The sequence below is a fragment of the Pezoporus occidentalis genome, unplaced genomic scaffold (genome assembly GCF_034315485.1).
Source record: "Pezoporus occidentalis ecotype Australia unplaced genomic scaffold, CSIRO_AGI_Poc_V1 ctg44, whole genome shotgun sequence".
Lineage (NCBI taxonomy): Eukaryota > Metazoa > Chordata > Aves > Psittaciformes > Psittacidae > Pezoporus > Pezoporus occidentalis.
The window spans coordinates 1,777,484-1,795,677 of NW_026915769.1; the positions used below are offsets into that span (position 1 = coordinate 1,777,484).

General features: G+C 39.2%; 1 protein-coding gene across 5 annotated transcripts in view; it reads right to left on the bottom strand.

Annotated features, from left to right (window-relative positions):
• The window catches only part of SCUBE1 (signal peptide, CUB domain and EGF like domain containing 1), a 209,482-nt gene that overhangs the window by 161,710 nt on the left and 29,578 nt on the right, over positions 1-18,194 (bottom strand). For all 5 annotated transcript variants that reach the window (XM_062634872.1, XM_062634870.1, XM_062634869.1 and 2 more), the window contains one exon: positions 14,466-14,594. In XM_062634872.1, coding sequence (XP_062490856.1) covers positions 14,466-14,594 — 129 coding nt within the window. The remainder of the gene's footprint in view (positions 1-14,465; positions 14,595-18,194) is intronic.

Here is an 18,194-nt window from a genome sequence, read left to right on the forward strand (position 1 = left end):
ATGGTTAGATTAATGATTTTCTCTGTTACCTATCAGTAACACAGTTAGGGGACTCCCTAGATTCAAGTGAGGGATTAACCCAAGCAAATTTCTCTTTAGTTAGAATGTTCTTTTGTTAAGATGGTTTGAAAAAGCTTTACCATGACTCTCATTTCTGCTTCTGACCTACAGCACAATACCATGTGTCACACTGGCCTTATTCATTTAACAAAGTATATTTCAATTGTTTCCAAACATTTCTTTCCATATCCCATGTCGTCTTTTAATTATAAATTTTGCTTAATCCTAAACCTCCCAAATTCTCTAAATAATCATTCTTGTAAAGTATGTGAAATGTCTTTTTAATCAATATTTTAATTAATGAGTTGTTATTACTATTTAGACATAACCTATAGTCATCACAAAGTCATATTAAAATACGCTACTAACAACTGTCCATGTTCCTTCCTGCCCCTCTTTTACGCAAAACTACATCTTGTCCTCTGATACAATTCCAGTGAGGAATGTGTACACAGGGAATATTTTGAGATACTTGAGAAACATCTGTATTGAAGTCTGCAGAAGGCAATGGAAGGACTAAAAATAATCTTCCATTTCAGTTTTGTAGTTTGATTCAAACTTTTAAGTCTGCACATTGCACACGTAAATTGAAAGGATAATGTCAAGATGCAGAAATTCATGCAAAGTATTACCAAAAGCAGGGCACTACAGAAAGCTGAGACCCTGGAATCTACTTAACCAGGAAATTCACTAGCAGACTTTTATCTGGTACCCATCCATACTAGAAAAGAGTTTCATTTTATTTTCTAATACAGTAAGCAACTATGCAGCAGCTATTCTTTTCAATGACTATTTGACTGTATAAATCATAATGTTCATCATAAATCAGTATTACCAAGAATCAATTGTGTTCTAAGCACAGTATGATGACAGTGACTACATTTGAAACTGGATGATTTCGCCACTCTCCACATTGTCTGATGTCTTTGTGTAATCCATATGAATTCAGTGCTTTAAATGGATGTATGTAATTTCTAGGATAGACAAAGACATCATTCCATGAGGAAAAGTGTGAATGTCATCATATACATCTGACTGGTAAACACAACTATTATATGCTGAAATCCTGCACCCTCTGGTGAAAACACATTCTCCCTTGTTTTAAGTAAGCGCTAAACTCAGTGTGGCTCTTATAACGTTTGATGATGTTATAGTTTTTCTCTTCAGATATTCACCAAAATGGACCACACTGGCTTAAAAACTTGCTATTATGAAAAGTTTAAATAAAGCAGCTAAGGATGCATAATAAATAATGCAGAATAAAACACTGACTTTGCTGAACTGATATGGCTAATATCTACAGCCAGATGAGACCAAATAAGAGCATCCATATGGGATTTAACTGATTTAACTTATACATACTAACTTCACACTCTAAGCTGATTATTCTTTACTTTCCCAAGTGTTCTATGTAGAGAAATATTTACTGTGATTGATTACCTCCTCCAGGGAGTAAGTATTTAAAAAAATAAAAAGACCCAGACAACAAGATGACTTGCAGAAACAAGTGACTGAGATTGATGCTGCTGTCACATAGCCCCCAGCTTCTTAATTTATTATGACAGTCTGAGAATCTAACTTCACAGTTGACAGCGACCAAGATTTACTCTACACTCTTGATTATTTCCCCATACCTAACAAAAAACATCAGGACTATGCTGATTTAAACCCTCACTTGTTCTGGTACTTTTTAGATCACACTGGCTTAAGAAAGCAAACATAGGGCAAACTGACATGTAAAGAAAGTTATCTCTCACGTAACTCAGAAGATTAATGTGGGGTTACCAAACATTAGGGTACTTTTGAAGGGGAAAACTTTCAGACACAGAAATAGAAAAAGCAGGATAAGAAAAGCAGTGTGCTCAGAACCCAGCTTCAGAGACAGCTGGATATCAGAGGACCTTCCATCAATCAAAATGAGAATTCCATATTATTGTTGGATTTCCAGAGTGAAGGTGGGCATATTTTCAAAATCAGTCTCCAGTTTATGGCTCCAAACTTCTGATAGCAACAGTCTTATTTTCAAAGGTGTTAACTGAAGTCTATGGGACTGTACTCGTGAAAAAACAGGGAGCAGTTAGCTACAGTAAAGAGATGCTTTAGGATAGTGGCAGTCACATACACAAAACACCTATTTATTTCTCTCTAATGACTCCAAGGTGAATACAGATACATGGTTTATAAGCAGACATTTACACTCCATCAGCTGAAGCACAGACTACAACCTTTAAAGTGATTCTTGAGGGCTTCATCAGCTTTATAGAAATGTAGGGTCTGACTTCTTGTTTGTTAAATGTTTTTCAAATTTGTGTGCAAACACCATGATAATGATTCTCATCTGCCCACCATGGAATCTGTCATGAAAAGAGGAGGCAGCTCAGAGTCTGGAAATTTCTACAGGTGCCATAAAATTAAATCTGAAGTTAAGGAGAAGAAGATGATCTGAATTAACACATTACAATCCCATCTTGAAAGAGTGATTTAACTTATTTCTACAATTGTCTACCACTTGCACTGCAAACTCACAAGATGAGGGCAACCAAGTAACAAAAGTAAACACATGTACCCGGAAGTTATACGTAAACTTCTACAGAAGTCTGTAGAACATTTACTTATCATCCTAGCTATTCATGTTTCCTCAGCACCAACTCATCAGTTAGCGGAAGGCTACAGTGAAATAGTAGTACATGTTACAAAATCTGATGCATGCCACTGCACCACAAAGACTGGATACTTTAAATTGCTGCGATGAATCACAGCTGTTATCATTAATCTAATGTACAGGCCAAGCAAGACTGACAGAAGATCTGAAACCAGTAAGGTAGTAAAAATCAGTTTGCTGAAGAAACCTATCGGAATGGTAGAATAGAATGATAGACTGTAACTTTCTATTTCATTTAGGCTTGTATCTGAAAAACAAAGAACTTTAAAAAACGCACTCAAGTTTTTCATTGTGAAAGAAAGCATTCATCACTAAAATTCAGTTGTCCATGCAATTTGCAGTCTGTTTTTTTTTTTTGCGTATGCACCCACTGCAGCTTGTCTCAGGGAGGTTCGGTAGCTTAATACATCTGTGCCCCTATTTGCGGGGTTCCTCTAATCACAAGGTTCTTACTACACAGAAATACAGAACACATAAAAAGTTTAAAACATACAGATACATCTACTGTTAAAACTTGCATTTCAACACTTTCTATCCTATGTGTAAATATATATTAAATAGTGCCCAATTTCCCTTCTTGTGCCTCGTCCCTTCACATTTAGAGCAGATCCCTCCTACTCAGCCACTGAGCCCTGATTTGGGAGTCTGGCTGCCTTCTCTTAAACCAGCTACCAAGTCCTGAAGTTCTGCTCAAGCAAAACTTTCACTAGAATCATTGGAAATGAGCAAGAACTTCCAAGATCTAGATTAATAATTTTTCTCTACAAAAATACCATAACTTTACATGTGTTTTAATAAAATTGAAGAATTATGAAAAGCCTATTGGGTATATTCAACCCTCCTCCACCTGCAAAGGAGCTTAAGATTAGCAACCATGAAAATCTGGAAGAGAATTTATGACTGATCATATTATTAGAGGCCCAGGTAATGTGCTAGAAGAGGACAATACTTAACCATTGGCTCATCTAATAGTTTCCTGGGATTAGGAAAAAAAAGGCAAGACAAACTGGAAGGCCACAAAGAAAATGGACCATTTTTCACAGCTTTACTTTCAAATATTTGTTTTTATGAAACTAAAACCAACTTTCCAGGAGATGTGTAGTTTTATATTAAAAAATATTCATATTAAAACAAAATCTATTTGAACTGTTGGGAAACATGAAGAAAAATAAACATCAGTTAGATGCGTTTTTCTGGAGTTCAAGCAAGCAGCACATTGTGCACAGCTGTCTGGAGAAGAATTAAAATAAAGCTAAATTAAAAGGAAGACATTGGTCTTTTTAATCATACCAGTGATTATGCAATCCTAAATGAGTTATATACCACTTCTTGACATATTACATCTGGGACCTGTAGAAATGATTTCTCACACACTTGCAACTCTCCTCCCACTTCATTTTCACAGGCAGAACAGGCCATAATCCCCCATCCTAGTGTATACAATGTCACAAACAGAAGGGTAGGAATAGGTTTACTTTGGGTTCTAACTGCTTGGGTTCTGTTTTGTGTTTGTTTTGAAAGAAAAACATAGAACACTGGAAAATTCACTGAAAGTGGATGAATGATATGATGTAATACACATACACATGTGTATAAATCTGTTCTTTTCATCATCTGCATCAGATTGTAGGCTACTACTACCCAGTCTGGAATTAAGCCTACATGTCAGGGTTAAAACCTCTCCTCTCTTAAAATCATAGAAGGGTTAAGGTTGAAAGGACCTTAAGATCATCTAATCCCAACCCCCCTGCCATGGGCAGAGATTCCTCACCCTAGACCATGTTGCCCAAGGCTCTGTCCAGCCTGGCCTTGAACACTGCCAGGGATGGAGCATTCACAACTTCCTTGGGCAACCTGCTCCAGTGCCTCACCACCCTCACAGTAAAGAACTTCTTCCTTATATCTAACCTGAAGTTCCCCTGATTTAAGTTTAAATCCTGGGATTTAAAGCCTGGGATTGCTCCAACCCAGGTGTAGGATGTTGCACTTGGCACGGTTAAACTTCATCAGGCTGGCATCAGCTCACAAGCATGTCAAGATCCCTCTGGATGGCATTCCTTCCCTCCAGTGTATCAACCAAACCACGCAACTTACTGTCATCAGCAAACTTGCCAAGGGCGCACTCAAACCCACTGTCCATGTCACCAACAAAGATGTTGAACAGGATCAGTCCCAACACCAACCCCTGAGGGCCAGCACTCGTTACTGGTCTCCAGCTGGACATTGGGCCATTGACCACAACTGTGAGCAGCCATCGAGCCAATTCCTTACCCACTGAGTGGTCCATTCATCAAATTTATGTCTCTCTAGTTTAGAGACAAGGATGTCATGCAGGAAAAAAAGAAAATAAACCAACAGATTTTTGAAGGAGCACAGGAAGACAGTAACTTGGGTTCATATCCTAACCACAGACTTCAGAAGAAAAGAAATTGTGCCTCATTTTTATATTGACTTGGGATCCCAAAGCAAATTTTATAACAGGCAGATGTTACTTCAAGGCTTGTGATCATCTGATCCTTGTTTGTCTCAGAAATTTCTCCTTTAGTTGCAGACTCACAAATGCCTTATTGCAATTGTTGTTCTGCTCCACCTACCAGAGCTGAAAGACTAGTACCACTCCTGGAGCAAGTTCAGCTGCTTCATGGAAAGTTCCATGCCTCCTTTCCCACAGGGACTTCCATGTGACTTAAGTCACTTTGTCAAGAAATGCAAAAGAGCATCTGAGAACAGACAAAACAGCAATGCCTCTTTTTCAGGCTGGAAAATCAGGCCTTCAGGCCAAAGCACACCTTCAAGATTATGACATAACCAGGACTTTGCTATTCAATTCTTTGCTACAGAATTAACAGCTAACACTGTGCTTGCATTTTTATCTGCACATTCAGCTCTTGCAGATTGCTCCATGGAATCTATAATGCACACTAGTAATTGCATTTCTGTCTTGATTTATAATCAGAAGTTCATTCTGCTTCCCATGACTTTCTTCAATCAGACACAGGATCAACTGCTGAAGAACCATAAACTATACTGCATCATCAAAACCTACTTCTACAGTTACTTTCAGGAGGTCTGACATACAAAAGAATTAACTGAGATATTATAATATAGATGTCAGTGACATCAGGACAGTGAGAAGAGCATGCAGCAAGCTCACTGCCCTGGACTTCAAAAGAGCAGACTTTGGCCTCTTCAGGAACCTGCTTAGGAAGGTTCTATGGGATATAGCCCTAGAGGGCAGGGCAGCCCAAGACTGTTGGTTGATATTCAAGGATCACCTGTGTATATATCACCTGTGTGTATCACCTGAATATAGCTCAGGAGTATTGCGTCGCAACTAGAAGGAAGTGCAGCAGGAGGGCCAGGAGACCTCCTTGGATGGGTAAGGAGCTGCTGAGGAAAATTCGAGTGAAAAAAGAGGCTTATAAAAGGTGGAAGCAAGGACAGGCGGCCTGGGAGGAATACAGGGATGTTGGCCGGGAAGCTAGGGACCAGGTTAGGAAAACTAAGGCCCAGTTAGAATTAAACTTAGCTAGGGATGTGAAAGATAACAGGAAGGGATTCTATAGGTACATTGCAAATAAAAGACAGACTAGGGACAACGTGGGCCCTCTCTGGGAGCTATCAGGAGAACTGGCTACCCTGGATTTGGGGAAGGCTGAGGTTCTGAATGACTTCTTTGCCTCAGTCTTCATTGGCAAATGCTCTGACCACACCACCCAAGTCTTGGAAGGCAGACGCAGGGACTGTGAGAATGAAGACCTTAGGCCCTCTGTAGGAGAGGATCTGGTTTGAGACCATCTTAAGAACCTGAACATACACAAGTCCATGGGACCTGATGAAATCCATCCACAGGTCCTGAAGGAGCTGGTGAATGAAGCTGCTAAGCCACTGGCCATCATATTTGAAAAATTATGGCAGTCAGGTGAAGTTCCCGATGACTAGAAAAAGGGAAATATAACCCCCATTTTCAGGAAGAGGAAAATGGATGATCCAGGGAATTACAGACCAGTCAGTTTCACCTCTGTGCCTGGCAAAATCTTGGAGCACATTCTCCTGGAAGGCATGCTAAGGCACATGAAAAACAACAAGGTGCTTGGTGACAGCCAGCATGGCTTCACTAAGGGGCAATCCTGCCTGACCAATTTGGTGGCCTTCTATGATGGGGCTACGGAACTGATGGACAGGGGTAGAGCAGTTGATGTCATCTACCTGGACTTGTGCAAAGCATTCGACACTGTCCCACACGACATCCTTGTCTCTAAATTGGAGAGACATCAATTTGATAGATGGACCACTCGGTGGATAAAGAACTGGATGGATGGCTGCACACAAAGAGTTGTGGTCAATGGCTCAACGTCCGGCTGGAGACCAGTAACAAGTGGTGTCCCTCAGGGATCAGTGTTGGGACTGATCCTGTTCAACATCTTTGTTGGTGACATAGACTGTGGGATTGATGCACCCTCGGCAAGTTTGACAATGACACCAAGCTGTGTGGTTTGGTTGATACCCTGGAGGGAAGGAATGCTATCCAGGGGGACCTCGATACACTTGTGAGGTGGGCTGATGCCAGCCTGATGAAGTTTAACCGTGCCAAGTGCAAGGTCCTACACCTGGGTCGGAGCAATCCCAGGCACAGCTACAGGTTGGGCAGAGAAGAGATTCAGAGCAGCCCTGCAGAGAAGGACCTGCAGGGGCTGGTCGATGAGAAAATGAACATGAGCCAGCAGTGTCCGCTCACAGCCCAGAAAGCCAACCATATCCTGGGCTGCATCAAAAGGAGCGTGACCAGCAGGTCATAGGAGGTGATCCTGCCCCTCTACTCTGCTCTTGTGAGACCTCACCTGGAGTATTGTGTGCAGTTCTGGTGTCCTCAACATAAAAAGGACATGGACCTGTTGGAACAAGTCCAGAGGAGGGCTAGGAGGGTGATCAGGGGACTGGAGCACCTCCCGTATGAAGATAGGCTGAGAAAGCTCGGACTGTTCAGCCTGGAGAAGAGGAAGACTGAGTGGAGACCTCATAGCAGCCTTCCAGTATCTGAAGGGGGGCTATTAAGAATGCTGGGGAGGGACTCTTCATTAGGGACCGTAGTGACAGAACAAGGGGTAATGGGTTAAAACTTAAACAGGGGAAGTTTAGATTGGATTAACGGAAGAAGTTCTTTACTGTAAGGGTGGTGAGGCACTGGAATGGGTTGCCCAGGGAGGTTGTGAATGCTCCATCCCTGGCAGTGTTCAAGGCCAGGCTGGACAGAGCCTTGGGTGACATGGTCTAATGTGTGAGGTGTCCCTGCCCATGGCAGGGGGGTTGGATTTTAAGGTCCTTTCTAACCCCTAACTATTCTATGATTCTATGTCCAAATTTAGTAATTGTTATTTTTTTCTAAGAGAAACCAAATTTACACTGAATATTTGAAATATGAATATGTAAGCAGGGATTCAGAAGGGTAAGGGATTCTATTCTTGGCTATGTTGCATACATCCAGATAGTCTGTGTGACGACTGAGAAGTAACTTAACCTGTTTGCCCCAATTACTCATCTATAAACCAATGAAAATTATGCTTTGTTTCCTTACAGTATTTTTGAGGGCAAATCTATTAGTATTTACAAGGTGTTCATGTATGTTTCTATATCACAGTAACTGATATGACAGAAAAGCCTATAAATAAAATAGATACATCTCTGAATACATTATGATAAATCTTTTGTCCAGGTTTCTTTGTATCTTTTTTGACGATTTCTAAGAAGGGTTTACAACTTCCTTGAGCACACTTATTATTTATAGAAATTATGAAGAGCAGAGGACTTCATGAAACCCATGTTAATCTTCAGAAGAAAGAAGAGTTAAGATGAGTGCAACCTGAAAGCAAGAAGTGTTTTTGCAAAACAAAGCAATTCTTACTCCCTATTCAAAAGGGACAATCACAAATCAGAGCTAAAAAGCAAATAAAAAGAAACCCACACAAAACAGAGATGAGTGGCACTTCATAGCTATTCATAATTGTATCTGAATAGATAAGCAAAAGAAAATCATCAGTCCATGCAATATCATTCTTTAACCCAAAATATTTTTCACACCAGATTTGGTTTGACAAACCAACCAATGAATTGTGTACATTTTTAGAAAGAATTCCCTAACTATATGTGTATAAAAGTCTGCCTCCGGGAAAAAAAGGATAAAAGAGCAGAATTACATGGTTTTCTCAAGTAAGAACCAATGACAACCAGCTTTTCTTACTACATATTTTTCTTGTGCACTCTTAATTCCTCTTTTTTCCACATTCTGATCAGAGATAGGTGAATTACAAAAGACCTGGAACAGCTGGAGTATCAGCTATTATGTGAGTCCTTTGGAAAGGAAATTTTGTGAAGTAGGGCACTCTGCTTTCTCATCTGAATAGTTACGGCACCCTTTTCCACCTTCTATTGGCGGATGCTGAATAAATTTGTAAGACATAGTCAGGAATACCAGCAAGAGCTGCTTTCACCAAGGTTTCTAGCAAGCTTTTCCTGGGTGAATCCCAAGGTTAGTAATCCATGATAAGCTTCAGAACTCTCTTTGCTGGTGACAAATCAGACCAACACAGCCCATAATACAGTCCCAGGAAGCTTACATTTTTATACAGTAGGAGAGAGATTAATGGAAGATAATAGTACTCCACATGAGAGTCCTTCAGGAGAAGTGAAAAATAATTCAACACTCTTTCTGACTTTCCCAAGTGGAGAAAGCAAATACTGCTGCACTACCTCATTCACTTCTGCAGGGATATAAAACAAAACAGTAAAAGTGTAATTCTTCACAGAAGCCTTTTTTAATTATTATTTGATGAGTATTGTATCTTCTTTTTCATCTTCTCTAGAAGAAGACTATACTTTTCTTGCACTCTTCTGGCGTTAGCCATGTTAGACTTTATGATCCTTTGGGTCACTTCCAATTCAAGATATTCTGTGTTTCTATGTTTTTTAGATCACTCACTGTTCTCATTGCTCTCTTTTGACTTCATCCAAGTGCAATGCCCTAAACTGCAGTCCTCCACTAGCTGAAGACTCACTGCTGCTGAAAGAGCAGGGAGTTTCTTTCCATATGCCAATTCTTACCCCAAAGCCTATCTCCCCCTTGAAACTAAACTAAAACCCCCAGGAAATTCTCTTTTACCCTCCTGGGTACATTCTGGAGTGACCATAGTGGCAACCATGCCAAGCTTCCCTGAAATTCTTACTGAAAATGAGGACAAATTCTCCAGCCTTCTCTCTGGTATCCCTATCCATCACATCACATCTCACTCTGTGTACACCCAGGCTTACAACTCCAGGCTCAATCTACCTTCTCTGTTCTCTGTCCTACTGAAAACCTCCAAGAGAACATGAAGACATAGTACAAGGATACCCAACTGCCAAAAAGGCCTTAAATCAATAATGCACTTATACATATGCAAAAGTTCAGTCTTCTTACTTTAAATGACATGCTGGATAAGAGCAGGGAGCATGTTTTGAATCACCAGTTTTAAAGCCTTATCCATTGACACTCTGTAGTATGGATTCACAGATTTTACCAGATACCTGAATAGATACTCTGATTTACTATAAATGAGATGGGTAAAGCATTCAGCACTAACAGGAACCATGCCATAATCTCTCCTAAAGATAAGAGAGAACAGAAATGTATAGCATGCTTCAAAATGTGAAAGACACAAAGAAGGAAAAAACAATTTATTAGTAGCATCATGGAGAAAAAAATGAAAACAGAAAAGAACATCTGGATCAGTGAGCTAAGTGCTTATTAAAAAGAAACGCCAGACTGGTATTTTGTATGTGAGAGAGGAAAACATATTTCATGACTGGTTTCAAACGAAGGATAAAGAAAACCTATTGCATGAGACCAAATATTAGTCTTGCAGTCACTGAGCAGAATTTAGAGCAATTTTGAAAAAGAAATAGTGCTATTTCAAGCGATTACAGTGCTAAAATATATTATTTTTAGCCAGACAAGGATCTCATAATAGTTTGAATTCCCTGTGGTATCATTTCACATTATATTTGAAAAATTCCTCAATAAAAATGACAAATATAGAGCAAGTTGAGTTCCCCTGAGGATAGTTTTGGACATTTTCCAGTACAAATTTTAACTATCAATTCTTAACCAAACACCTTCTCCCAACAAATAAATAAATAACAAATTTCACCTGATTAGAAAGAAAGAAATGTTGAAACAAGAACGCAGGAAAAAAAAACAACCTGTCGACTGCTGCTGATCTAGTTAGTCATGAATACTCAAAATTTGCTACTTATAATGAAGATTTTAATCATCTTGCTATGCTGATATTATTAGAAAGACATCCAGTGAAGATTTAAGAAGTAATATAAACCCTGACAAGATATCCTTGTTTCAGAAAGGATAGAGTTAATTTTCTTCCTAGAGATGGTTCAAGATTTTGCATAGACTACAGTCAAACGTAGATGCAATCCCGATAGAACAGTTTTGTCAATTACAACTTGTTTCCCAGATGTCCTACAGGACTACCAGTGAACTACCATGGGGTCCCATCCCTAGGCCTTCTATCTAAAATCATTAAAGATTTCTAGTGATGTGTATGTGACAAAATGCAGTCTAAGTCACTGAGAGAGCAATTAAGCTGTCTAAACACTGGTGTCAGATGCCATTTTAGATTCCTAATATTAAGTCTATCTAGCATCCATCTCACTCCAGCTCTATTCCTGTAGTTCTCTGGACTCGATGATCCTTACGGGTACCTTTCAACTTGAGATATTCTATGATTCTGTAACCTCAGAATCACATCTACCAGCTCCAGGGTATTCTCAGTGTCACGAGGCTCCTATGTTTAGGCAATCAAATTGTCCCCTAAGAGTTCTTGCTCTGTGGCTCCCTATGTGCTAACAAAATGGACCCAACAGTAGTGCCTGGAAGGCCAAAGGATGAGGGAGAAGTAGGAATAGCGTAGTCTGATATTGGGCCACCCCTAGCAAGTCTTCTGTCCATGAACATACACATCCACAGTGCTATTTGAGGAGGTTCAGGCAGATTTTTCAAACCGACCTGCCCCAAGTTTTATAGGCTCATCTACAAATTCCATGGAAATGACATAATTCTATCCAAGATCTACTACAGCCTTACTTAAGGTGAACAAGAGTATAATTTCAGCATGCTAATCAATTACAGGCCTTTTCTAGGAGGAGTATCAACTTGATACATAGAATATATGATACGGTATCTAACTCGGCAGTCTTCGACAGTTCTGTAAAATCCTTATAAAGGTTGGAGAGACAGAGCGAGGAGGGGGAAGGGATTTAAAAAAAAAACCACAGCAGCAGAATGCATTGAAAGGTGAAAAACATTGTCACTAAGCTTGTGAAGTAGTCTTTGTCTCCTTATAATCCATGAAAAATAAGTGGTCTCTGAAAGAGCAAGAACGTGGAAAGCAGTGGACTCATCAAAACTTTAATTCTTTCAATGCCTAATTTCTTCATGGGAAAAAAAATATTTTGAATAAATTAACCAAGTTTTACATTCTGGGACAATTTTGCAAAAGATTATGGAAATCCTAATTTAAACATGTGCAAATATGAGATCTGTTTCTGATTTGAGATCTCACTGCATCCTCTTAAAAACTGCCAGCTGCATTTACACATCTCTGGTACCCTAAGTGAAAGAGAATGTAACTAGTCCAGAAGGGAAAAGACTAGAAATGTCCCCCTTTTCAAAACTGATACTGTGCTAATGGGAGCAAACAGGCTACCCCAGCAGTTAGTATAACCAATAATGCTAGCAATCAGCTAGGGACCAAATGATGACAGAAAAATTAAGTTCTCCCTTTTCCAGCAATGGTGTCTCAAATCTGAGTTAGCTCACAATAGGCAGTCATAGCAGCACTGGCCACTGTCAGTATTAAAAACTCGTCTGAGACCTTACAACCAGACACTAGACCTCAATAAATGTACACAAATTTTAAAGAAGGGAGAAAGAGGAATGTGCCTTGATTCTCTTTTCAGTGCCTCTAGGTAAAAGCAGTTACATTACTGAGACATACCAAAGACCATGCACTAGTCGCAAATATTCAATCTGGATTTGAGGAACAGAAACTTCCCCAGACAGTGGTCTCAAAACTAGAAAGGCAGCTGTAACTTCTTTTTGTGTCCTAAAATTGTACACTGGGAGAAAGGGAGCCCTTGCTAGTACTCCCACTCATCTGTTCACTGACCTCTTCTAGAAGCAAAATGGTTCCTAACATTTTTGGGGTAACACAAAGGGTCAGCTCACAGTAGACCATGAATACGGGCAGACACCAATTGTACAAAACCTGAAAGATCTCTTGGCAACCTTTGTATCAATAATTTCAACTGTAGCCACCTGCCTATATTATTATAGGCATTTCCCCCTCCAAAACATACTCAAGTAGCTGAACAGTAATTAATGCAAAGAAAATTAGAGATTTGGCTATCTCTGTAGATCCAACCTGCATGTTTCATGACCACAGAGGAAAGACACAGACCACAGGGGGCCAAAAAACCTACACAGATCTCCTTTATCATCCTTTATCAGGTCACTTCTTTTCCTGTTCATACTTGCTAACCTACTTTTCCCCACTACCATGGGAATCCCTGGAAAGAAAGTTGAAAACAGCAAGTCGTTTGTAACAATGCACATGCACTGTTATTTGAATTCCAAATAGTTGAACTATTTGAACTATTTGATTTGTGTCCTGTTTTATTCAGAGACATTTATGGACATTAGTACAAATAGTTTTTCTTTCGTTTTCAAATGAATGGCGGGCTGCTCTTTGTATAAGAAATACCTCTTGCACAATTAATCTTTTGACCACCTCAGGTTGAGGCAAATAAATCTATTCAGTCTGTTCTGTAACAAACAAAATTTGAAGTTTGAGTCAAAAGCCTGACAATGGTTCCATCTGAACAAATATTACTCAGTTTGAAAATGAACGCAGTAGGAAACACATCTACTGAAAGGCTAACCAAATCCTTGCTCAGAAATTCTAGTTCCATAGCTTCAAAGACTGCAGACTTGTATTAGTGGACTTCGTTATTTCTGGTTCACTACCTGATTTCTTGCCTTTTATTGCAAAGAACCTCAGTTTTTACCACAGTAAAGGTGCTGCATGTCACAGAAAAAAACACCACCACCAAAAAAAACAAACCTCCCTCTCCACACAGTTTTATAAACATCACACTGAAATTGATTTGGGACTGTACCAAACACTGGTCATTGCATTTATGTTGGGAATACTGAGAAAGATATTCCAAATATTCCTTCACTGCACTTGCACTTTTAACATTCTGTAATTTATGTTGAAAGAGCATATCCTAGAACTACATTAACCTAAAAGAGAAAAAAAGGGAAGGGGCAGCTCTAAGGATATAACTGGAATTACAGAAGTTGGAAGAAACAGGCAAAATATATTTACATGAATGTGACAGATTACTTTTCTTAAAATAGAATCCCAAACATGCAGCACATCCTTTGGGGGTGGGGGGCAAAGTTTTAGCAATGTTAAAAATAGGCAAACTGATATGAGTTAGGATTAAGAATGCCAACTTTAAGAGTCTAGTCTAAACCATACCAGAGTCAATGGATAGGTTGGAACTTACTCTGTGTGATCTGTATCACATTTTTACTGAAAACATACCAGATGACAAAATGCAGCAAGCAGGTGAGGCCTTCTTACCACAGCCATGAAATGAAAATTCCATGTCAGCATTCACTACTTACCAAGACAGTTGTGGCCATCATGGGCTAACATGAACCCATCATAGCATGTACACCTGTAGTTGCCTGGAATGTTGATGCACTCGTGGACACAACCCCCATTGTAAAAGTCATTTTCACACTCGTCAATATCTAAAACACAAGAGGAGGAAAAAGCAGCTTTTGTAAAAACAGAATATTAAGAATACAGAAAAGTTTTTCCAGCCGAGCATGGTCTTTGAATATATACACATTCCTAATATTTCTATATAATCATATTGCATATATCATCCAAAAGATGTCTCAGGGAAGTACATCATGACCAGAGTGATGAATACATCAGGGTCATGTGACCAAAAAGCAGCAAGCCAATATATAGAAATCTCCTTCCCCAAATAATTGTGGTATCATCACATTAAGCAACGATATGTTGTCAAAAATTAAGAAGAAACACCTCTTTTGGAATTCTTTTTTTTTAATATTTAAAATGTAGGTTTGGGGGTTAGCCTTTAAAATTATCAAGCAGACAATAACATAAACCTTTGACTTCGCTGTCACAACTACTTGAAGTGTGCTATTCATATGGCGTAAGAGCAAAGTATGCCCTGTTTAATAAAAAAAAAGTCTTCCCCTCAAAATAAACCCTATTATGATTTTCTGTATTAATTCATGTACAGCAACAACAACAGCAATAACAAGTCCAATGCTTCATTCTTAGAAAGTATGCTAGAATTACTTTTGTACACTGGCCTGTATGAAAGAGTACCATGAATTATGAGATGCGTTCTGCTTCAACTACAAACAACCCTATTATGATCTTCCCTCCTTCATACAAAGCAAAATTCACTTCTTCACTCATTCTAGAAAGTGCAAACTTTCTTCTTTTTACAGACTGTACCTTGGCTTACACACGGAATGTCAGCATCAAAGTCCCTGCTGTGAATGATTCAGTGGTGTGTATCAACCAACTGAAAATGCATAAATAATTATAGACAGTCTCACAGCTTGATAACTATCAGCTCTATATCTGTGCTGTGCTAGATCAAAAACCCCAGCTACTGTGCCTTAGGCAGCACACAATAAAAGGAAAAGTAACCTTTTAAAAGATCACCTATTAGTACATCAGAGCTATCCTGGCAGTGCATTTCAAACATGCCTTCCATTGCATAGGGAGTTGAAGTATTTCTGAACTAGGTTCATATTCATACAGCCTTATTTTTTTTTTTACTTTTCCAGGAAAAACTTTGCTACCTGGTATCACACCCAGCTGCAATCTCAAGACAGCAAGGTAGTCTGGTAAAACCATATTCTTTGGAAAAGCCACTGCGACTCAGTCACTCAATGCTTTCAGTATTTTTGGCCCTTGGATGGAGTCGGGCTAGGTTTTTCCCTCCTTGCACAATCTTCTGAGAAGACCAATCTCTCAGAGCAAGCACAGGCTTCTTCCAAGCGTTTTTGCAAGCCTTCCCCCTCAGGTTGGTCCCTCCCAAAAACCTACCTTAAACTCAGAATAGCCCAGGTTCTCCATCCACTTCCCTCAACCAGCTTTCTATAATCTCCTCAGAAGCTTCAAACAGGAGCTATAAATTTATCTGCAACACCGATTAGGTTTTTTGTATTCAGCACCACAAAAATGCTGGAAATAAGCCGGAGAAAGGAACTTCCTAACAAAAATACTACCTGCTGTTTAAGATAAATTTCCTAGTATTTCAATCACTGCTCTATTTCAGAAAGTTCCCATCCTTTACTAATCCATTAGTTGTACAAGTGCCCAGCCAGGACAATCTGTTTTGTCAGGACAGATGTGCTCTAACTTATGGAGCCCAGTATGACAACAAAAAGATACGGCTGTGATTTTTCCTGAAAACAATAACCAGCAAATCCATTACAATGTATTGGGCTCATTCTGAACACACCGCATGGCAGTGCAAAGCCCCCAAGAAGCCTCCTCCTTTATTTACAGCCCAGCGCGCCTGGGTGCATACTGCCGAAGTGTTCCAGTAAGGTTTCCACTTAGCAGTTACTTGCAGCTTTCATACAACCATTCATTAATCATTCAGAAACTCCCAGTCATCTGCAGGTTACAGGGACAAAAATAAGAGTTCCAGAGCAATGCCACGTTTAAACATAATCAAAAAGCACGTAACATGATTTTGATGTCAGACACGTTGGGCATTCCCTGAGGACACTCAGGAAAAATGGTAACATAATTTTAAGTTTTGTCCTTAACTTTTATCCAGCGCTAAGTTTCTTTACAACAGGGAATTCAGAAGAAACTGTTATCAGCTGTTACGTTACTCAGCACTGGCTGATCAATTCATTCCCTTTTTTCAAACAATGAACCAAATAGGACTATCTGTTTAAATAAGCAACGTGAGAGCCTTCAAAAGGGATGAAAATCAAACAAACATGAAGCCTTTTGAATGTCTACCTCTTACGCTTAATTCTAAAAAGCTGTACTGTGATTAGCAGCTCAAGGTGCTGCTGTAATACAAATACTTAAGTTCCAGAAAAGGTAATCTAACAGATACATAAACCAGAAAAATGACAAAAGGAACAGATTCTTTTCACCTCTCTCAAGAAGTTCTGGTTACATTAAATTTTGCAAAAGGATTAGAAGATTACTTCTCCCTTTTGTATCCCAAGAGCTGTTTAAAATTAGGAACGGAGCCAACCATTCTACCTAATTTTGATAGCTATGTTGTAGGATTTTTTGGTACTTCTTTCCCCTCCAAAACCACACTGCTATTTAAGAAGACTTTGCCTGGCAGGACGGCTGGAATTTCTATCTCCAGTATTGCTAGTAAAACACCAAGTGACTAGGAGTGGTATATTTAACACTTTATTTTTAAAAATAAAACCAAACAATCAAACCAAAGGCATACACAAAGACTGCAATATCCAAATGTTGAACTGTTTTCAGCCTGCAAACACTGTGAACATTACCCCATCCTCTCTTTGCACATACCTGGAGGAGGACATTCTTTAAAGAACGCCTCGGTGAAAGTGCTGAACAACTACAATTTACGGGTAGACTATTACATCTGACATGGCAGGATATGGCTTCCTTCGTAAGCTTAATATACTGATAAAAGAAAACACATGAAACCTGCAGTCTTGCTCTTCATTTTATCTATTGTAAAACTCAAAATTTGCAGAGGCCAGCTGTGTTCACTCCCTTTTGGTTAGGTTGTACCCTACTATTCTTTTTTTCCTGTATTTGGTAGAATTGAGCTCTATCAAAATCAAACAGAACCAATCTTTTGCCTCCAAACACCTCTAACTCAGAAAGACAACTCTTCCCACTAATTTCGTAGCTTCAACTATCCGTAACATTTTTACTGTTTGATCACTTAAAATTGTCTTTCACCATGAAATAATTACCATAACACAAGAATGAAACAAGAGAAACAGAGAAATGCTGCCATCTGACCACAAAATTGCTGTGCTGTATGCTGGTGAATACACTGTTGAATTAGCAAGATTTACTGCAAGCTAGCTCTCAACAGGAAACCTAAATTTTTATCTATCCTGGAAAACTATTTACAAGTTTTTACTCCAGTAAAATCTGGCTGTGCAGACAGGCAAATCTTGGGGTGTTTAGTCAAGAAAACACCTTAAAAAAAAAGTATTCCTATTTCCTCTCTACGAGGAATTCATTTCATATGATATTACAATGGCAGCAATTACAGGAGCCCTGGAAAAAAATGAAATGCATCAAAATGATTAAGAAGGTGTAGGACCATTTATAAT